At 49.0% G+C, this 22,678-nt stretch overlaps 1 protein-coding gene across 1 annotated transcript in view; it reads left to right on the top strand.

Annotated features, from left to right (window-relative positions):
• The window catches only part of trappc9 (trafficking protein particle complex subunit 9), a 307,504-nt gene that overhangs the window by 212,937 nt on the left and 71,889 nt on the right, over nt 1-22,678 (top strand). Inside the window, exon 24 of the mRNA XM_064345606.1 lies at nt 4,744-4,834. Coding sequence (XP_064201676.1) covers nt 4,744-4,834 — 91 coding nt within the window. The remainder of the gene's footprint in view (nt 1-4,743; nt 4,835-22,678) is intronic.

Here is a 22,678-nt window from a genome sequence, read left to right as displayed (position 1 = left end):
AGAGGTGTTAATTGAAAAAAGAAAGCGGTAGTCTTTATTGAATGGGTAATTATCTCCTGCACTCTCATTCGGTCTCTGAGGCTGTACATCAGCAGGGTTGCTGCCTGCATGCTTATTTTCCTCTCTAGAAGCGGTGTTGCCGGTCCACTAAAGGGGCCATCTTGTGATCGATGACAGATCGACTGGTTCGGTCTTGATTATCGCACGCTTAATCGGCGCAGGGGGTCTCGTTTTAGGTCGCACCGCCGAACAGGCGCTCGCGAGAAGCATCGACGTACGGCCAGCGTGTTTTTGGTTTGTTTCGCGGTGTCTTTTTTTTTGCATTGTCGCAGAAGTAAATCAGGCTGTCACATGGCATCTGCCTCAGACATCTGGATCCCGTCCACAGCTGGGCAGAGGGGGGGGGGAACAGATGGGCGGCCACGCTTCCTGATGGGCGTCGCGCGTTAGCGGAGACAGAAGGAGCGCGTCGACCGAGCGACGCCTCGCTTAGAAGCGCTTCCTTTTCCTTTCTTCCCCTTTTCCCGATCGCGGTCCGCGAAGCCGCTCGCCAGGCCCTCGGCCTTCTGGGCCGGCGACGGTCGGACGGCCCCTGTTGCCGACCTCCGCTTCGCCTCACTTCGCCTTCTAAGATTCGATGCGTTTCTTTTTTTGGTTGCGCCGGTGACCTCCCTCCCAGGATGGCGCTGTCCCTCGGAGATTAGGAAGCTCGCTTGGGTCCAGCTGTCCCCTGCTCCCGCGATAGGGCCTCGCGCGTTCGGATGGGAAACCTTGGGGGGAGGGGGGGATCTTATTGTGATCCAGAAGAGGGCGGGCTAGTGTTAGTCTCCTCATTCGGAAAAAGGGCCCGAACGGTCGAAGCTCTCTTGTCTCTCTGCTCTCTGCTGATTTTAGTTCAGGACACAAAATGCGTATTAAAAATCATGTCTTTTAACTCTGGGAGCAGAATGACTGACAAATGCAGATTCAGCTTGCGGGAGGGGCCCTGTCTGTGCAAACTCTAATGGAATGGCAATTACATGCAGATTCATTGTTATTTAGAAAGTTCTGCGAAGATGTTGGGGGAAGAAGTGCAATTAATTATTCATCCACTCACAGAGCTATTGAACTAATCATATTTTCTAATGTACTCAGCTTAATGCAGAGACGTCCTTGTAATTAAGTACATTATTTTCTATTTTTTTTTTATCAGTAGGCAGTTTGGCATTGCTCTACGGGATTGACAAAAGAAAAAGGAAGCTGGTGTGAAGATTTTTGATAATATAGACCCACGCTTTTCCCATTTTAAATTTAAATTAATAATTTTGGAGATCAAGGGGTTTGTTTAAGGTTCTTACAAAAAGCACTGGGTTTTAAGGGGTTAAGACAGGTTTTGCAAGTACAGTTTTTAAAATAATGACTTCGTAAAAGGCTGCTTGGAATCCCCGCATTTAAAGGTGGCTTGGGTATTCTCTGGGCAACTGCCATAAGACGACTTTCCCGTCATCATCAAACAATCAATAGCTCTCAATTTAAGCTTAATGCTCACATAAAAAAACTCTCTGAGGAGACGGGGAAATGCTTTTTCAAAGACTCCTGCCTGTAAACTCTAAAATGTTTACTGTGCCTGAAGAATTGTTCCGGATTTAAATAACAAGAGTCATCCTGTCATTTGAGCTACGATTTTAAACTGGTTCTGGGAAGGGTTGTCTCGTCTTTATTGTGAACGGGATTCTTTTGAAGTCACTCGAAGTCGAAAACCGTTACTCCCCCGCTCGTTCTGTTCTAAAATGGCTGCTGTTGTGTTTATTTGACGAACAGCGCTTTATTCCCTGGCAGCAGGCTGCAGAAATACAGTTGCAGAATTGTGAGGCTGATGGTCTTCATGCTCAGCGCTCTGGGAACTGAACGTTCCCAGGAATGGCGTTTGGCTGTCCGTTAGCGTAGCTCAGGCTAGCGCGTCAGCCGCTGCTCTGCCTGACAAGCCCCGCCCCCTCCCCTTCTTGCATCAGCGCTCCGTTCAGACAGCTCCCCTTTCCTGCTTCGCTGGAGCTCCTAACGCGGCGGGAAAGTGCCACTGAGGACCGCCGCGAACTCACCTGTCTGCTTCACAATAGAGATGTTATTTAGGCTAGACAAACGCGAAGCTAAAGCAGCGTTTCTGTTGCTACGACGGCAGTGCCTCAGTCTTGCAGAGTCTTCCAGAAGCTGCATGCATTGTGTCATTAACTAGTATGCACGTTAGTGTTTATGAAACCGTGGGGTGGGGGGGGTTGGGGGTCAGGGGTCAGGGGTCAGGATAGGCAAACTTCACACTGACACATGCCAGTGTAAAAAATAACTGAGGCCAGTATTAAGTGTTGTGCGTACATGGAGTGAGGCCTGTTTTGGGCCTTCCTTGTGGGAGAGCCTGTTAGAGTTCATCCCTAGTCCCCACCCCCACCCCCCCACCCACCGCCCACAGGCTTGCAGCCCACCCGGCAAGGGCAGATATGACATCACCCGAGCCCTGCTCCCCCGGGTGGGGGAGACGCTCCGAGCGGGCCGGATGGATGACAGCACGGGTCCGCCGGCGTGGCACGAGGTGCGTCACAGCTGCGGTGCCGCGCCACAGCGCCCGCGGGCGCCGACCCGTGCGTCCGACAGCCACGTCACCGCCGCAGCGCATGGCACGAAACTCTCCGCCTCAGTGAGAAACACAGAGAGCTGCAGCTGGAGCCGCGTGTGCGTCTGTGCCACAGCTCAGGGCAAACTCTGCGTGGGTCACATTGGGGAGCAGTGCAGAGTGCCTGGGGGGGGCTTTGTGAAATATTATAACTCGGGGAAAGCACTTGCATGGGAGTACCAATAATTATTGAAATCGTGATGTTCTCTGTGTATACCTATTGTACTCGTACTGAAAAACAATATACTATCCATATATTGAAATGTAAAGATGTAAATGTAAGATTTCATAGTATACAGTTCAGGAAATTATGCAAAATTATTGCTCCTTTCACAGAGTGCAGTTTATATATATTTTAAATGCACTGCTGTGAAATACATGTAGTATTATTATGTCCACATATTGGCAATACATTGGACTGCAATTTCATTTCTGTAGGTGTGGTCTGTATAACAGTACATGACCCCTGGGTTCTGAGCTCAAAGCCTTGTCTGTGTGCAGGAAGAGTACACTGATTATTAGTGCGACATGAATATATTCTGTATGCGAGTGAAGTATGCGCATTATATACTGTATGTGGGTCATTTGTGAATGACATTGTGGAGACTTGGTGTCATTTACTTTGTGAAAGGAGGTTAGCAGCTTTGAAAATGGTGCAGGTGTCGGTTTAAGTTTGGAAAGGACAGCTAGCCCATTTGCACCTCTGTGCTCCCGCCTGACACCAGTACTCCTGTACAGGCGGCCTCCTTAACGGGCCTGGCAGGTTCCGGAAGAGACCCCTCTAGCTGGAGCGCCCGGTTCTGTTAGCGGCCATGCGTGTGATTAAGGAGTTACCCAGAGCGACGCACGTTTAGCCGCCGCGTGTGTTTTCACGGAGATGCACCGCTGTGGGAATCCGCAAGCCACTGGCACACGCCACAGCGTCGCCACGGAGATGGAGCAAGAGCAGCGGTGTTCGCACGCTCGGATAGCGGGATAGCGGTACTTATTCTTCATTTGGAGGGAGCTGGGCTTCTCCGGCCACTGACTGCATCCTGACGGCCTCTCTCTGAGACGGGAGCTTAGTGCCGACCTCCATTCCGTGCCTGTTAAGGGTGACTTGTAAACTCACAAGGTCCGAGGGTTCGAAAATTCTTCTTTTTTTTTTCTTCTCTGTGACCTGTGGAATGGTGCCTGTGTGCAAGTCCGTGCAAAGTCCACCTGTGGGACTTTTTACTTGTAATATTTGCACAAACATGGCCCCCCTTGAACACCATTTTCCACGGGTCCGTAGCCGGATCTGGAAGCGGATCCGTTACCCCAGGGCGTGGCGCAGAGGAGGGCCTCGGCCGTAAAAGGAGAGATGTTCTTAGGGCCATCTTGTGTCAGCGTGCCGCTAATGACCCTGTCTGGGGCTCTTGTTAAGGCGGGGGGCTTGTGGAGGCCGTTAGCGCTGCGGGCCGGGTCTGTTATGTGTGGGTTCCGGCTGATTCCGCCAGGAAGCCGCCGCAAGCCGCTCTTATTATGACATAATTTACCTGCTTAGCCAGCTCGCTCGTACAGAACAGTGTGCAGACCCTGCATGCTGTGTAACATCGAGTATTATAATGTGACTAGTGGATTTTTTTAACTGGAACGATGTTAATTGTCTTGTTCGGTTATGCATTACATCTACTTAACTTGACTACTTTGTATATTTTTTTAAGGACGCATGGATAGCATTCTAGTGAGGCTATGCCGTGTAATATAAAAAATAAAAAAAACCTTCCAGGCAGTTCCTGGCTGCTACCATCCACAGCGACAGCAGGCAGTATATCTATATATGTGTGCGTGCGTGCATGCGTGTATGTGTATTATATACAGTGCCCTCAAAGTGTATTGTAACGGTTGAGTGAAATGTGTTATTTTTGCTGTATACATGAAGACATTTGGATTCGAGGCCCAAAGACATGAGACAGGTCAACTTTTATTTCATGGCAGTGATCCACCGTGTGTGAATATTCCCTCACGATTTAAAGGAGATGCTAGGAGAAGCGGTGGCTGCTCGCTAATCGTTTGCTTTCCCCTGCAGCGTCCTTCCCAGATGTTATCCGTGTCTTTTCCTTAACCAGCTCCCCCACCCGTCACTACGCCGCCGGGGTGAGGCCAGCGTGGAGGGGGTGCTCAACCAGCTGGTCCTGGAGCACCTGCAGCTGGCGCCTCTGCAGTGGGGTAAGTCCCTGTCTGGGGGGGGGGGGGTCAACTTTTTATTATCTTCAGTCACGGGAGACCGTACAAGCACCACTGGGATGAAATCGTGATGGTTACGGTTACGGTTTGGTCCATGGTCAGCCGGTGTGCTTGTGTGCGCGGAGCCTTCTTTCTGTTGCTAGCGACTGCCAACCGGGCGAGGGTTGCTGGTCTTGGGTTGCCATGGCGATACTGTCTTTTCCGGGTCCCAGGATCACCCCCTTATGCCTGACGCCCAGGGACGAGGTCCACGCCTCCGGTCTCTGGCCACGCTTTTATTCGCGTTCATAACGGGCGCTCGGCTGCGTCCGGAGGCCGCCGTCGGCGAAGTGTGAAAGCGCGTTTGAAGTCGCACCGGAGACGGGGCTCTGGGAGCGACGCCCTCGGGATTCTCCGTCCGCGGCCGTGGTCAGAAACGAACCCCTGCTGTATCCGCGGCGTTCCTTCTCCGCAGACTCCGCCGCATTCGGTCGCGGCTTTAATCAGCGGAGCCCGAGCAGCGAGGGCCCGTCTGTCTGGCCGGGCCGGCGCGGCTTGCCTTCGCCCGCTGTCTCATCTCTTTGCCGTCTAAAGCGGTGGGAGCCGAATTCTGAGTTTCGCCCAGAGCTCCCCAGGTGTGACCGCGATCCGCGCACAGAGCGACTTCACAGAAAGGAGCGCACGCCAGCTCCCGCAGAGGGTGTCGGATTTAAGAGTAACACTCCAGCTTAGGTGTGCGTTTTCGTGCTTGCCGTGGGCTGTCATGCGTACGGCGCCGGCAGAAGTACCACGTGGGCGTCGACCATAAGTCGGAATGGGAGGTTCGTTCGTTTCATTGAGTGCGGACGGTTTGAAAAACGCGTCGCTTTGTTTCTCTGCTGTGCGATGTCACAGGTGTAGGCCTTTGCAGGATACCGTGCAGTTAATATCTCTCTGACAGAAAGAAGTTCCAAGACTTATCGTCAGATATCGTTTTTCCTTAAGGACGTGAAAATCATTAGAAAAGGCTGGATGTTGGAAAGCACGATGCCGCAGTTAGCTTAACATTAGCGTGCAGGTGATCGAGAAGGAGATCCGTCAAAGGTAATCAGCGCGATACCTCTTTGTAACGATCGAACGTGTACGCGTTTAAATGTCAAATATATCCTTGTCTGAATTATTAATAGTTTTAGTTCAACCAGTTGCAAAGTCTTTGAGTTTTGCAAAGGAGATAAACACAATGGAACATCTCCGCTCCTTTTTTCAGAAGTAGCAGGAATCGTTTCCTCCTGGCATTGTGTTCCAGGTCCTAATTGAAGTTTCTCGGTCTCAGAGACACGGTTAGGACATTTGCTTAATCAGATTTTTTGTTTCGCCAGGCGGCCATTACACTCTCAGTCGTAAGAGGACAGAGCTGGAATAGTGCAGGTTAAAAAGTTTGTCTCCTTGCCTTTTCTTTCCATTTCGTTCTTTTAGTGATCTTTCATTGTTCTTTTCATAGCTCTTTCACCACTAAAAAAATGGCAAGGTGTGGACTAATGGAAAATCATCATAAAAGGGATAGGATAGTTGCACGCACTATAATGTCTAGTAAAACCTCAGGGTTTTTGTAATAAATGACTCGGGAGCGAGTGTGCGACTATCCTCGTTAGCTTATCTTTTTTTTTTTTCTATTTTTTGCTCCATTCAGCTGCCGAGTTGAACCGGTAGCGTTCAGCTGCCGCCCGTGTGCTCGATGCGTGGAAAGAGAAAGCGCCCGTAATTTCTGTGTGTGGGAGGTTGCCCAGCACTTCTGTCAGCGCCCCGTCGATTGCGCTCGCGCCCCCTGGCACGCCGCAGCCCGGCGATCCGACGGGGTCCACCGGTTCCCGTCCTGGGCTTTTATCCGCGCCTTGCGGTTTCGCACGATGCCAGACACTGAAACGATTCTGTTGTAATTTGACACGGAGAAGGATGGGTCCTTGGCCCACTGCTGCAGGACTATTCACGACCTGAGGCTGGGCCTTCTCAAAGGCGTTCGGCCGCTGCGTACTGTGTACTTGTAGTGGCTCTTTGAAGTCCTCACTCACCCCACTCACGCGAAGGGAATGATGGCCGGTGCAGGCGGGACAGACGGACGTGGGTCTCTGAAGAGCAGACCATAGCCTGGCCGTGTTCTACACAACCTGTGTTCGTCAGCATCGGGTGCTGGGGTAGAGCTGAAGCAGGCTGTTAATGAATGTTAATGGACTGCATTTATATAGCGCTTTTATCCAAAGCGCTTTACAATTGATGCCTCTCATTCGCCAGAGCAGTTAGGGGTTAGGTGTCTTGCTCAAGGACACTTCGACATGCCCAGGGCGGGGTTTGAACCGGCAACCCTCCGACTGCCAGACAATCGGTCTTACCTCCTGAGCTATGTCGTCCCATAGAGCTAGCAGTGCAGGGCGTGTTGCTGCTTGTACCCAACTGATGCATGCAGTCACGTTGCCAGAATTTTCATTAGCCTCTTGTAGGAAATGATAATATTAATTCTGGCACATACACTGTCACATAGGCACCAACGCTGTAATTACTGCTAAGGTTTACCGTCCGCTCCTGGCAACGATTAGCGCACTTGCAGTAGAACACTTTTGCCGTCCTCTGTTGAGCATCGGGACTCCTCTGTGGGGTAGTGTGCTTCTGATCTTTCTCTTTTCCCTCCCATCTCAGTCGGGAGCTGGGGTTTATTGCCTGAGATTAGTTCTGTGAGCCCTGTGGCACGGCGGTCGGGCAGACACTCTCTCTCTCTCTCGCGGGCTTAGCGTTAGCAACGGGGAGCCGCCGCGTGCTCTTCTGTGTCCTTCCCAGGGTTCTCGCCGGCGCCGTTCGGGCGGTGACCCCGGTACCCTGGTCGCCCCAGCAGCCGAGCCCGAGGAAGACGAGCGTGCCGCTCAACATGCCAGGACAGTGCGCACGTGTGACTGCGAGCCAACACTCAGTTATCCAGTACACTATCCTGCTCTGCACTGGTGTCTTAAAGTTCATTTCTGTTTCTTGAAGTCTGTGTTTCTATGTGTGTGTGTGTGTGTGTGTGTGTACATCCATAATGACCAGCAGCATACTAGTAGCTAAAGTGTTCTGTTTCATGTTTTTCAGTGGGAACCACCTTTCTCAGTGTCTGTGCAGTGTCAGGTGACCTCACGGAGAGACTGTAATTGTTCAGCTGTGCATTGACCCACACGACCCTTTGCTGAGCCCTCTAAGCACTTTAATCTGAGCTGCGTGCTTTCTCCTGACCACAGCGCCATTGCCTTTACTTTGCGGGCCTAAATGTGTGGCTGACAGTGTGGCTGCAGTGCAAAAACAACACACAAAAATGGCCGTCGGTCGAGGAGGTGGTGCCAAGGGGAGTTAAGAAACACCCCCCACCCCCACACACACCCACACAGACATGCAAACACACACACACACACACACACACACACACCGTGCCCCTTAACTGTAAAGTGCTTTGACATCCGAAGGCGCCATGTAAGTGCGGTCCATTTTTATTACTGCTGTTTTCCTGTAATGTATATAAAAGCGTGGGCCAACTCCAACGAAAGTGAAAGACGTTTCGCCAGCCTGACTGTAAGCTGCAGGCTATGAAGATAAACCTGCGGTCTTGCTGCACCATTGCGTTCACACACATGTGGGTAATTAAAATACACAGCTTACAAGCATTCAGCCGATGAAAGCACCATTTGGTGTTTAATTTCGTAGCAAATAAAATTTACTATCGTTACCCTGCATAGAGGGGGAACTGTTTGCGCACCACTCGCCCCGTTGTGAAAATTGAATACAGTAATGCGTCTCTGTTTTCCAAACAGCAAGCTTAAAGACCGTTTTGTTGTTGTCTGGCGATTATGTTTGAAATAAACAGAGCAAATTGGCGCGCCTTTAATTGGGGGATTAAGGGTATTTCGATTTTCTGAAGTACACTCAGTAATTAGCTAAGTAATCAGACTTTTTCAGACCGGCTTTCTAAAAGGTAGCACAAACGGCAGAATTAAAGATGTGGCATTGTCCTAGGAGCAGTGGCAGAAGGCAGCAACGGTTTGTCTTGAGTCGGATTCACTAGCGCGTGATAAAGGGTTTTGAGAAGATCTGGCTCGCACAACTTTGGGCTTTGTGATGTTTGAGCGCGCATTTTTCAACCAGTCAGACGACTGATACATTGTACGATTTGCACAAGCTTAGAGCAGTTTAAGTTGAACTTTTATCATCTGATGTATCGTTACCATCTACTTTGTTGCTTTAGTATTCTCAATCCTAGCCCCTAATTAGAATCTTTCTGTTGAACTAATTTTAGGTGAGCTTCCTTTCCCGGTTGTTAGATCTTTGAATGTACTGTTGAACATTTCTGTTGAACTAAGTTTCCATAAGAAATGTACATTGAATTTCTCTTTTGTTTATTGATTGTCGATGGAGTCCTGAGGTTTTTGCCAGGGTCAAACGATGTGTGTTTTGGCAGGACTGCGAAGGTCATACCACACCGGAAGAATCGCAGAGTGTGTTCCGCACAGTAAGCATTCCAGCTGTTTTTCTTACGTTTGATTGTTTTAAATTAAGTTCCCAGCTCTGGACGTTGAGGGCTTTTTATGCCTTATCGAAAACCCCCGACCCTTCGGACAGACGGAGCTGCAACTGCTGCATTCTGCCTCTCTATCCCTTCTCCCCACCAGGTTCCCAAGCAACCATAAACTACTGTGCATTACCATAGCAACAAGTGAATTTTTGAACACCCAGTCTGTTTCCAGTGACGGCGGCTTAATCCAAAGTCCTCGCACGTTGAGCCGTATTTCCTCGTTCTTGCGTATTCCTTTGGGGTTTACACCACAAACACGTTCCTAATTGTCGTTTGTCATTATTGGGCGACGGGGGAGAAAAAAAAGAGGTCGGTTCGCCAACCGTTTGATCAGGTGTTGGGACAGAGCGGGAGCCTAGGAGCGCGTTCAGGGACGATCTTGTAAGACCTGCCTGCCGCGTGCGTCAGAGCTAGCAGGTACAGATCATCCTCTGCGCAGTGATTGTGGAGCCCAGCCGAGCATCAGCAGTCGATAAAATATTTAAAATTCAGAAAAGTAGTGACGGACATTAAAATTCCTTTGAGATCTGAAACTCCTTTGAGGTTTTCATTGTTTTTTTTTTTGGTTTTTTTTTCCCCCCAGATGAATTCATTCCACAAATAACTGCTCTATGCCAGCAAACTGCCCGTGGCTGCTGTTGAGTTTAATACACATTTTTGCCATGGATGTACACTGCACAGGCTAAGAAATGCTAAGCAGCGGATAGCTTTATAAATATACAATTAGGATGTGGAACGAAGGAGCTGAGAGCACGATTGTGAATATCCCCATGGGAAATAAACCAGGCCGTTGCACAGCGCAGATTGGCAAAGTTGTATTTCTTGGATACGCCCTACTGTTTTGTCAACATTTGTATCGTAATTAATTTAGAGGTATTGATTTATGGAATCTGTAAACACGGGCAAATCAGCGTTTTATGCATCACCCTTTTAGACAAAAAGCTTATCGTTCGGTTCCAGCTGGCTCATTTCCACCTAATATAATAGCACCGCACCAGCAAAATATTGCCCATCTAATTAGAGCAGGTGGATTACCATTTACTCAGTAGTGACACATTGACAGCACTGTAACCACCGTGGCTCTTTGTGTTTCTCTACTGGAAGGCGAAAACATCAATATTATTGGCTAGACATCGTGCGGCGTTTGCTCTGCGCTGTACTTGTGTTAAAAGATTAGATATTTATTTTACGAGCCGCCTCGTGTCGTCTAAAGGACGCGGTGGGTACATAAGAAAGATGTGTCTTTCAGCTTTAAGTGCTCCCTGGTCCTGATCTCAATTTAAAATGTTAACTTTTACAGTACATACATTCAGACTGAGAGATGGCACTGTACAGTGGTTGATAGCAGTATTTTCAGAGGTGGAAATGGTGGTAGATTTATTGTAATTCCCATTGGATGAGAATGCACGCTTAACATAGGAAATTGTCTGCAAAAATGGATGATATGAGTTCTATAATGAAATCACATGATGTATTCCTCTATTTTTGTCGGAAATCTGATCCGTTTTGGCATTTTATTCTGGAAGTAACCGCATTAACCAGCCTCTTAGTGCAGTTCTAAAATTATGCATATTTGGTTGTTTGTCTGTTCACCAAAGTATGTGGAAGCACGGTTCTGCTGTCTGTGTTAAACTATGTGTTGACTATTATTATTTTATTATTATTATTATTTGTTTTTTTATTATCATCATCATCATCATCATCATAAGTGGTAGTTGTAGTTTTATGTGAATTGATCACTGTTCACTATCTACTGTAGCAAACCCAATGCACTTCAACCACTGAGAAGTTACCTCTGACTCTCCTCTGCGGCTCATATTTCTGAGGATTGCGTCTTCTTTGAACCTCTCTGTTTTGCCACCGGGCGTTGGTGAAGAGTTTTGACTTAACAAATTTGAGAGCTGGAAACTCTTTAGGGTTTTCATTGACTGCGGTGTTTGAACACGCTCTTCTCGTCGAAGCCCCGGGCAGTGATTTATGGCGCAGCTCAAACACAGAGGATAACAAAACAAACCCACTGTAAACGCTGAATGAACCGTTATATTCAGTCGGGGCTACTCACTATAACAGAGAGAGTCTGTCTGGGGTGACAGCAGAGATGCCATTTTGTCGAGATTCGTCACGTCGCCTTCACTTTCACTATAGTATGCTCACCAATTAGATACCGGAGGTTTATTTCTTTTCTTGTTGGGAGCTCTTTTCCAAGGAAATGTTAATGTAGGTGGATATTTACTGAAGCTGCTCAGGTTAAGCGCTCTGTTTAATGGTGTAGTGGCCGAAACCCCCTGGTCTCAATTTCACGCCCACGGCGTGCTGATTGCGTGGCCCCTGCTTCTTAACCTCCTCACACTCGGCCGCACTTGCGGATCAATACGAGAGCCGGGTCTTGATGTTGGGGCCTGAAGAGGGCTTCGCCTCCGCTACCAGGGACAGTCGCGCGCATCGCCAGGGCGACTCGCGACTCGCTCTTCTGTCTTCCACCATCATCATTATCAGCCGGGGGTGGGGGGGTGGGGGTGGGGGGGGACTTTGGGGGCGCTCCTGTCGAAATGTCAGCGGAGTCGCTGCCGCGCGCGACTGCCTTTTTCCTCCCATTGTTTGGCAGAAGGTTACCGGCCGGCCAGCTAATTATCTGTGACAAACGATCGCGAAGTTCCCGAGCACCTCGAGGCCTTCTTGTCATCCTCCAGCAACAGATGAGTCAGAAAGTGAGAGAGGAAAGAGTGAGAGTGAGAGACGGCGGAAGGGGGAGACGAGCGGCGAACGCGTCGCGGGACGACGGATTCAAATCGATACGCCGTACAGACGAGCAGCGCGAAACGTTGAATGTGAAACGGTGAACGCTCTCCCAGTCATTAGCGCCCAGCCGTTCGTTCGAGGAAATACGGCTGTGGAGCGTTTTAGGGGCTGGAGGGGAAGCGGGTTTTAATAGTCACTGGCTGGTGATGCATGAAGTTGGGGGATTCAGTGCAGCTCTGGCCCTGACTGAATCAATAGAGCCTTTTAAGTTCAGCCGTGAAGGACTTTCGTCAAAGTCCATGAAAATGTTCTCTTTTTCGTGCCTGGTTGGTCCGTCACATCATTAGACAAGTAGTTCTGTGGAGAACTTCCCGTACTCTAACCATGGGAAGGATATCATTAATATATGAATGGAATTCCCGATTTAAGTACTATACTGACTGTGGCACGTCAAGTATTTCAAAGGCTTTTATTTATGAAAAACTGTATTTTAAGTCATTAGTGATTAATATTTTACCAGCAAATGAACAGTTCTTAGGGTTATAAAACCAAACTATTTACATTGAAAGGAGTGAAAGCCCTCATTTAATGGGAATGCAGACAGAAGCGTATGTCCTAGCGCTAATGGCATCTCTCCTGAGTGAATTTTTAACACTTCATTTCAACTCTTTCACTGTGTACCACTGAGAATCTCTTTATAATAATAATAATAATTATTATTATCATTATTATATCAGCATGAATACTAGGATATGGAGCGTATGGGCTAAAGATTCTGGTGATGATGGCATTTCTGTATTACTGCTGGTGTAAAAAATGCATACCTGTTAACGGATATTAATTCTAACTACACACAGTTCTATATGACATGTCAGTTCATTTGAAAGCAGAGCAGAGTGCTAAAGCAGAGAGCCACACTGGGCATTGTTCAGCCACAGCAGCAGCAGCCTCTGGGTGGATCTGACCCAGGGATCATGTGGTGAGGACAGAGGGAAGCTGTCAGAGATGTCCACGCTTCTGACAGTCTCTTAAAGGCATACTATGCAGGATTTTTAACTGGAAAATACTATAAAATAACCACGCTAAAGCATATCTATGATGCACTGGCTATCTCTGTTTTAACGCACTTCTGCTGAATTTATGAACCTTTACCTGTGTTTGTTATTCTAAAATGCGTTCGGGCCATTTCTGGGCATGGCGTTCTTTTCTGTGTGGGGAGTGGTGGGTGTGTCGTCTGAGCCTGTGGTTTCGGAAAGACGTTTCGTCGGAGAGTTTGCTGCTAGCTAGCAAGCGAAGAAGCCCAGATGCAGCAAAGTAAAAAGACAAGCCGACAGGGCTCGTTCAAGCACTTGCGCTAATCTTAGAAATGCTTTTCCTTGGTGGCTTTCCCTGAAGTTCGCCAAGGGCGGATGAAAAACATCACAGAGTTGGCCTGATTGCTGTTGGACCTATAAGTAGCGCTACCTCTAGCTATCCAGCTAGCTACGTCGGGAGGGGTACTCGAGGTGAGGGGGCGGGGTTGAAGACGGTGGAGGTGACTTCTTTAATTGTAAACACAGGACCACAGCAAGGCTAAAAAAAAAGCATCCTGCATAGCGTGCCTTTAAACTGTTGGGATAACGCATGCTGTGTTCTAATGCGTCAGCTGCATGCTCGCTTTATGCGCAACCTTCAGAAAAAAACAGGCGAGCGAGAGACGCCCCGAATCCTGCCGGACCCGGCGAAACGTCGCCGTGTAGACGGCGTCACGTTAGATATCCTTCATCCGCGGCGAGCCGGAGCCTCGCTCGCAGAAGCCGGGCGGACGTGAGCCGACAGCTGGGAGATAGCGGAGGGGAGGACAAGGCTCCCTCGTTTCATTTAAAAATACGCCCGTCACCCGCAGCAGAGGCGTCGCCCGGCAGCCGCGCAGAGGCGTCAAAGACTGGGATCTGAAGCTTTCCGGTGACGGCGACGCGGGCCTGAAATATGGGTTCTGTGAGGTGCGATTGTGCCAAAAAACGAACGCCGGAATCGCTAAGGAAGGCTTGGGGGTTCAGACGCGGCGTTAGCGTCTAGCGCAAAGATTAGCCGCGCTCGCAGTGTGCCGTAAACAGCTGTTCTAAGAGCCCCCTGATAAGGCGAAACGCAAACGTTTGGCTAAATGGGCTTCGGTTAAAGCCATTGCCGTGTCCTTGGTATGATTTGTCCAAACGGTTTTCCCGCGTCCAAGCTTTCACCGGTGGCTCTGCGAGGTCGCGAAGCCAACGAACGCTCTCTTCGCCTAAACGAAGTCCGTTTGAGACCGCGGAAGAAGCTTCGCCTCACTCTCTCTCGTCAAGACGCGCTTCGGCGAAAACGGCCTCTCGGGCCGACGCGCCCTGTTGCGGCGAGAAAAGGCGGTTTTCTCCGGCGCGGAGAACGCCGTCGGGGTCCTCGCTTTGCGGCAGAGATTGGATTTTTGCCGGCGGGGGTCACAGTCGGAGGCCCGCGTCGTTCAAATGAACGCAGCGTCGTCTAAACGGGCCCGTCTCGCCGTCGTTTCCAGCCTTTATTTAACGAGTCTCTGGTGGAAAGATTTTAATCCCCACAGCCCCGCAACAAGTCGTTTTGCCGGAGCCCGTTCCTGAGATCAGAGCGGATTTGCGAGGAATCGACTTGCGGGTCCTTTGTCTCGGCTTTTTTTTCTCGCTGGCGGTGAGGAGACGAGCCGGGGCCCGTGCCTGGATGCCCGCCGTCGAACGCTAGCCCGCGAGCACGCTACCTACCGCAGCACGCTTGTGCAGAAAGCACGGCTGTCTAAATGTATGGCGCGTAAAGCGTTAGGTTTGGTAAGCACTCTCAGTCGCGGCTTCTGTTAAACAAGTGTACTTTATGACTTTAATGTGCTTTCACGCCGCGAGTTTGGAGTGGTAAAGCGCTCGCGGCGTGATTGACGGCACAGAGGCCGGCCCCTCATCCCGTCTCTTGGAGGAGGCTAGCGTTAGCGCCGGGGGGGTCCCATGCCGCTGCGGCCGCTCCTCTCCCAGGCTCCGGGTTACAGGGAGTGGGGACAGCACGGGGGACAGGAGGCTCCGAAAATTCTCTGCCCTGGCTTTATGTAAATGGCACCATTGATTACTGGCCCGCACGCTGACATTTTAATTAAAAACAAAGCCGCGCGCCTCCTGCTCTGAGCCCCTGTGTCAACTTAATAGAGTGTGGCTGAGCAAACAGTCACCGGCCCTGCCCTGTCCGTGTCCCTGGGGAGGGTGGGGGGGGGGGGGCGGTGGGGGGGGTGGGTGCTCCAGCGAGAGCATCACCGCTGGGGTGAGGCCTGTGTGAGCACCGCACCAGGAGAGCATCATGGGATAGCGAGCAGACCCATAAAATGTCATCTGAAAACATACATTTCTGCCAATGAGATTATTACGCCCAGTTTGTGCTGCAGCTCCGTGCTCAGTGATCGATGAGCACGGTGATGGGCTCTGCGAATGTTTCTGCGGAGTTTTTCGGGGCGGCCTCAGTCCTGTGTTTGCCGGCGATAAATCCGCTGCTCTGAGCGCGTGGCCGCGTCGGCTGGGGAAACTGCGAACGCTCGCGCGTTTAGAAACCGGCTTTTTCCCTTTCACAGCGCCGCAGAGAGCCTCTGCCTACAGGACGCTTTGGGAAACACTTGTTCACTGAATGTGAATTCACCCATGGATGGAAAGACAAATATTTAGGCCAGGGGAGAGGGGGGGGGGGGGGAGGAGGCAGCAGTCATTTGATAAGAGGGCTCCTGTGAGCAGGCTCTCAGTCCTCCCGCACGGACAGATGGCCGGTCGGAGTGGTCACAGCATGCTGGGTAATGCGCCTTTAGGGCTTTTGTCAAGAACCCAATCACCGGGAACGGGGGATGACGAATGGAGCTGGCTATCTCTCCGCCTGCGAAATCCGACGGTCCTCCTCTGACAGCACAGCAGAGAGAGAGAGAGAACATATGAAGTACTGTAGGCTTCATGAAAAAATACAAAAAAAACCTCCCCAGTATCACGTGAGGTTAAATGACCAGAATGCAGAAACAGAGCCAGAACGGAGCGAGCAACGGAAGGTTCTGGAAGGTTTAGAGTGCGGTCGGCTGTGCGCTCTCTGCCGCACGCGTCAGTATCATCACGTGTGACGGCGCAGAGCAACGGGTGCATTAATCAGTGCTCAGATGGTTGGTCTCTGACCAAATGGTCCCCCGGACTTGGTGAAACCTTGGCGACGGAGCTCGTGATCGAATCGGGCCTCCGAGGAGAGCCCCCCCCCCCCCCCCACACCCACGTGCGCGCTCAGTCAGCTGACAGCCCGCGAAAGCCGGGCAACCACCGTACCGTGATCCAGGTATTATTCGGAGGGGGCGTCGGCTCCAGCTCAGGACGGCGATTCGCCATCTCTTAGGAGGATCGACAGGGCCAGTGGAAGGCGGGGTCTGTGTCTGTCCCTGCTCAGGCTCGGTGAATGCACTGATAACCGGGTCATTATTCCATTTCTGCAGGAGCGTGCTGAAACTCACCGGCTGGTTTGCGGGCAGGTGTCAGTGGTGTTCCCCCCCTGGGAACAGATCTGCAGCCGTGGTTTGTAGGCGCTGGAACTGCAACAGACACAAATGTGTTTTTTACTGGAAAAGAAAAACACAACGAACCAGCTTGAATGTGAATAAAATCTAAATATAAGAAAAAGAAAAAAATATATATATTTATAGAGAGAGAGAGAGAGAGAGTGTGTGTAAAATAAGGATAATGATTCATTAACTTCTCTGGTATTCCCAGGCAGCATCACCTGGAATTCACTGAGCTCGATTTTATGCAGCTCAATGAGAAACAGCCCAGGGCTTTAAGGCACAGCTCAGGGGATCCTCCGAACCGCTTCTGTCCCGCTCGCCCTGGCGCATCGCCATGGCAAAGCTTCCGGATCCGTCCACGTCGGACGGGCGCTCAGATCCAGGGGAGGTCGGAGCCGGCGCGAGGCAAGGCGTGACGGGCCCCGCGGGGCCCCCTGGTAAACAGGTGGAAGAAGGATGGCGAGGGCCCCGCGGTGAGCAGGGCGAGGCGTAAATCAGGGGGGTGCTTTAAGGGTGTCAGGCGCCGCCTGGCTGGCTGAGTGATGGGTGCTGGGGAGGAGCCCTGGGGGGAGGTGACGGTGACTGATTTAGCCCCTTGTTTTTCACCCCCTTTGACAGGCGAGCTGTCCATCTCCACACTTCGGGCCAGGAAGAAAGGTTTTTGTGGGGAGGGAGCGGGGATGTTTGTCAGAGTTTATTTTGGCAGCCAAACTTTTTGCAATGGGACGATATTGAGGGAGGTTGCGACATGCTCAAGGGGATTTGATTTCTGGTCTCAGTAGTCTGGTTACTCTGGTATTGTCACATACCACTTGCTCTCGCTTTGCTTCCTCCAAGGAGAGAGAAGAAGTGTGAGTGGACAGGACAGGACAGGACAGGTGAGGGGGAGGGGAAATATGCAGAATGAGAGGGAAGCCTGTATGTTTCACCATTACCCTTGCCCTCTAAGGAGGGCTAACGTGCTAATATAGCATAGTAGTCAAAATGACATGAAGAGCTTCTCACGTGCATCAGCAACCTCTCTTACAGCACACGGAAGTCTAATGGTTTGAGCCTTTTCGCACACTTACGTTCTACATGCAGGATTCACTTTGAAATGTCAAAAATAGTTTGCTGAGATTTCTTAATCTCCATTCTTTGCGAAGGCAAGTAAACCAACAAGGTCTCTGAGATGACAGGCAGGATTAAATGACTTCTTTTTCTTCTTGTTAAGTTTGCTGTCACATTTTTGAAATTGCGCCTGCTGCCACCTTAAAAGCGCAGTCGAGGCGAAAAAAGCGAAAGATAAACAATGGATAAGTGGAAGGCTTTCCCTCTCAGTCGAAGGTCTTATCACTTCCAATCATAACGCAAAAAACAAAGCGCGTCGCTCCTCAGAAAGCTGCTTCAGCCGTACGCGCTTTGCCCAAATGGACCGTGGGTAGATTAAAGCAGCGAGAGCTCTCTTTGCAATTCATTAATCATGGTCAGTGGACTGCCTAGCCCGTTCCCAAGTAAATTTGGGTGAAGTATGAAATTTGGTATTGCTCCTTCAGGACAGAAACGAAACGCGACTGCCAATTCATCGCGGGGACAGCGAAGGAGTGATGAAAAGGCATTAAACATGCAGTATTTAGACATCTTGGAGGAGGGAAGGAAATGTGTTGGGAACCCAGCAAATTTTTTTTTTTTTTTTGATGTTTTACTTTACTATGTGTAGAATTGTGTGTCAGCACACTAATTCGGTATCTGAATAGTCACTCCATGTAAATTTCTCCCCCTGATCAGTGAATGAACCACCCCCCTCCCTTCCCAAAAGCGATTTAACGATCGTTTAATGAATTGTCCTACACTAATTGAGCAGATGTTCAGCTTTCGCCTGTTAGCGGTTATTACGCTATTATTTAAATGCTATCGCACAGCTGTGGCGTAACGCTGACGGGGCGATGGTATTTATTTGTTGTCAGATGATATGATGATGTATCGTGGTAATGCTGCCCTGCTGTACACGGCTGAATCGTTTCTGAAGACTCACGGAAGGCAAGCGCCTTTCGCACTGCATGCGAACACGGAGGAATCGTTGCCCCCTTTTCAGTGACTTTGATGTGGTTCCTGTGGATTGCACTCACGAGTGAAAGGAGAATGTACATTTCAAAGAAAGGGGACTTAATTATCACACTGGAGTGTCATTTCACTGGGGAGTGCCAAGACTTTGGGAGGCTTTCTCATCAGGGACCCGGGCCTGGATCTGAGTGCACTTGACCCCAAAGTCCCCGTACCTGGGCACGGATCACCGAACCGCGCCCGGGTCCACTTGAAAAAGTGGTCTGGAGTACGGTTCACGTGTACTCGGGTACGGTTCGCATCAGGTGTGAAAACCGCTGTACCAAAACACGGAAGTGGACTGCTGTTCAGGATGGGCTTGGGATCTTGCGATTGGCGCGCTTTTCTACACTGGAGCGACAACAGAAGCAAATGTCGCGCAGCTGATGACGCAAGTGTACTCGGGTACAGAACAACACTACTGGGGGGGGGGGGCAGGCAATCGTACTCAGGCACGGTACAAAGCAATCGTACCGAATATGAAAACGCCCTTAAGGGACACAGTCAAGAGCAGTAGAAACCTTCCATGTACGACTTTAACACAGAATTTATTTTCAGTTATTTTAAGAATCCCCAGTGATTCTAAAGACACAAACCACAGAACACATTTTTAGTAAACATTTTTTTTTAACAAAAACCTTTTTGGATATTTAATACCTTTAATACTTTTTAAAAAGCAGCGCTTAAAATGAGTTTTTTTTTTCACAGGAAACTAAATCTCCCGCATTGACTGCGTTTCGGTCCCAAAAGACAAATTAGCTGACATTTGTAAATGAAACAAAGCCTAACCTTTGATACCATATCTGTGTTCTGCCTGTTTCAGTGCTCTATAACAGTGCCGAGCATGAATAATGTGATATCGGTTTTTTCTCTGGAAGAATAGGAAAATTACACCTCTGCATTATGCATTTCTGTCAGTTATGGGGCTCTTCATCCCTTAAAAAAGAGACAATGAAGACTGCCACAGACAGCACCTCAACATAAACCTCAATGAAAACTTAAAAATACAGCAGAGACACATACAAACCCTTGGGGCCATTCGGAACTGAAATATGTGTGATTTGAACGTGATTTCAATTTACACCGGTTTTAATTTCACATGTCCATAAATTTGATAAAAATGGTTCTTGTTCTTCTTTTAAGTTAATAGCCAGTAATCAAACAAGACATAAGTGGGACCTCATTATACTGTAAATTCTTTCACATTTTTCATCACGTTTCAGCAGTATAATAGCATAATAATAACCTGTCTGCAGTTATCGAGCTGTTATAAAAAATGCTATTGCCTTTTTGTGAAAAATGAAAACATTACATGTCATCTATAACTGTGTTGAAATGTCAGGAATATACGTTTGTCAGTTAAAGAGAAAATGAAAATCGTTAACCAAGAAATCCGATGGGTAGACGGAAACACAGGCCGGACTGTTCAGATAAATTCAGGGATGAGTCTGCCCATATCATGAGAGACAGGCCATCAGTGTGGAATTGAAAGGAGAACAGCGGCTCACCGGTGAGCAGTGAGCTCCTGACTACCCAGCTCAACTGCTTCTAGCGTTGTTAATATATAAAAGCATGTGTCAGTGTGCCCAGCAGTGCATTAAAGCATGTGTCTTGTAGTCAACTCACGTACAGTGCTGTGAAAAAGTATTTGCCCCCTTCCTGATTTCCTCCATTATTGCGTATTTGACACACTAAATGGTTTCTTTAGGCTAAATGTAATACTGCACAAAATGAACCTGTGTATTATTTAATTTATTTAATGAAGAAAGTAATCAAACACCCAAATCAACCATGTGAAAAATGAATTGCCCCCATAAACTTAATAACTGGTTGCACTACCTTTAGCAACCATAACTACAACCAAACTTCCTATAATTTGATATCAGACTTTCATATCGCAGTGGAGGAATTTTAGCCCCCTCTTCTTTCAGAATCGCTTTAATTCAGACACACTTACAATAAGTGTGAGCTGCCTGTTTCAGATCCTGCCACTGCCTCTCGATTGGGTCCAAGTCATTACTTTGAGTAGGCCACTCCAAAACTTTCATTTTGTTTCTTTTTAGCCATTCAGATGGGGTTTGTTTTTGTGTTTTGGATCATTGCCTTGCTGCGTAATCCAGTTACGCCTCAGTTTCAGCTCACGGACAGATGACCGGTCATTTTCCTTAAGAATTTTCTGGTACAGAGCAGAATTCATGGTTCCCCTCAATAATGGCAATTCGTACAGGTCCCGAGGTAGCAAAGCATCCCCACACCATCACACTACCACCAACACATTTGACTGTTAGCATGACATTCTTACTGTGAAATGCTCTATTTTCTGAATTGTTTTTCTTGGTGAGCCATGGTTTCCGGTGGTTTACTCTCCCATGAATCTCATTTTTGCCCAGTCACTTTCTTATTGTGGAGTCACAAATACTGACCTTGGCTGAGGCTAGAGAGACCTGCAGTTCTTTGGCAGGCAGGCCACTCGTGGGAAGATTCACCAATGTTCCAAGTGTTCTCCATTTGTAACTCTTTTCAGAATAGTATTTTTCAACTTTTTTTCCTCATCCCTTCTGGAATTTCCTTTGATGATGGCATAGTGTGCTTGCAGTGCTTGTGGTGACTACTTCACCGTGATGGCTACTGCGGATGTTATATCAGTCTGTGGTAGCAGCACACTGTTCTTTGCCATGGTTTGCTGGGGGGGGGGTAGCATCAAGGCTGGGGAGGCCAACAAACTCAACAGGCTGCTGAGGAAGGCCAGCTCTGTTGTTGGGCAAGAGCTGGACAGTCTGGAGGCAGTGGTGGAGAGGAGGATGAGGGACAAAATGAATATCATCCTGGACAACCCCTCTCGTCCCCTCTATGAAGAGCTGTGGCCGAGCACCTTCAGCCACAGGCTCATCCCTCCCAGGTGCAAAACGGAGCGTTTCAGGCGTTCCTTCGTGCCAACAGCCTTCAGACTGTACAACAGTGCCTGAGACCCCCCCCTTCCTTCCATTCTCGGAGACTCAGACCCCCCCTCCCCCCTTTTTAACACTTGTCACTTTACATTGAAATAGTTCTTTATTTTCCTTTACATGTTTCACTTATTATTATTACTATATTATGTATACTATGTATACTTGGGTTTTTCTGCTTCTTTTGTATTCACTCTCTGCTGCTGTAACACCCAAATTTACCCCCCTGGGGATTAACAAAGTTATCTTATCTTCTAAGGTTCAATATGAGTGGTTTATATTCAACGGGGCTGGCTGCAATCAATCCTGGCTGAATCTAATTATCAATTAAATTTGGTTAATTGGTTGATTTAGAAACTTAGGGGGCAATTACTTTTTCACATGGGTGATATGTGAAGATGTAAAGATCTGAAACCCTTCAGTGTGACATGTATGTAATAATAGAGGAAATCAGGAAGGGGGCACCTACGTTTCCACGGCACTGTAATTTGCGTACTCTGTCTCATTCGATGGATCGCTGCGGTGTCCACTCAGTCATGTCAGTCACCCAAGCATTTTTCATGAATTCGTTGTTAACAAAGGCAACGGAAAATACAATTTTAAAATAACAAAGGTCGATGCCCTTTCGTCGTATGAGCGTTCTAGGAAGTTAGCGAAGTCCAAAGAGACCTCTGCTTAAACCGCTCTTTCCCGTGACCGCGTTCGAAAAGTTCCTCTTGCGCCTTTGCTGAGGCTGTGGGTAATTCACCTTATTTAACCACCTTATTTCCGCACCTGTGGAGCGGCGGTCTGGCACAGCGGCGGCACGGTCCGTTTGAGCTCGTCGCCCGTGCCCCGGGTTGCGTAACAAGCACAGCGCTGTCAGCGCGAATCGCCGTCTCGGGAGGCTTCGCTCCAGCGGAGTCACCTTTCACTTCCTCAACACGAAGCCTGGGAGGGCGTTCGCGGGTTTCGAGGGCGCGTTTCCG

The sequence above is a fragment of the Anguilla rostrata genome, chromosome 8, assembly GCF_018555375.3.
Source record: "Anguilla rostrata isolate EN2019 chromosome 8, ASM1855537v3, whole genome shotgun sequence".
Taxonomy (NCBI): Eukaryota; Metazoa; Chordata; class Actinopteri; order Anguilliformes; family Anguillidae; genus Anguilla; species Anguilla rostrata.
The sequence above is the reverse complement of the archived record's forward strand: the minus strand, read 5'-3'. Positions and strand labels throughout refer to the sequence as shown.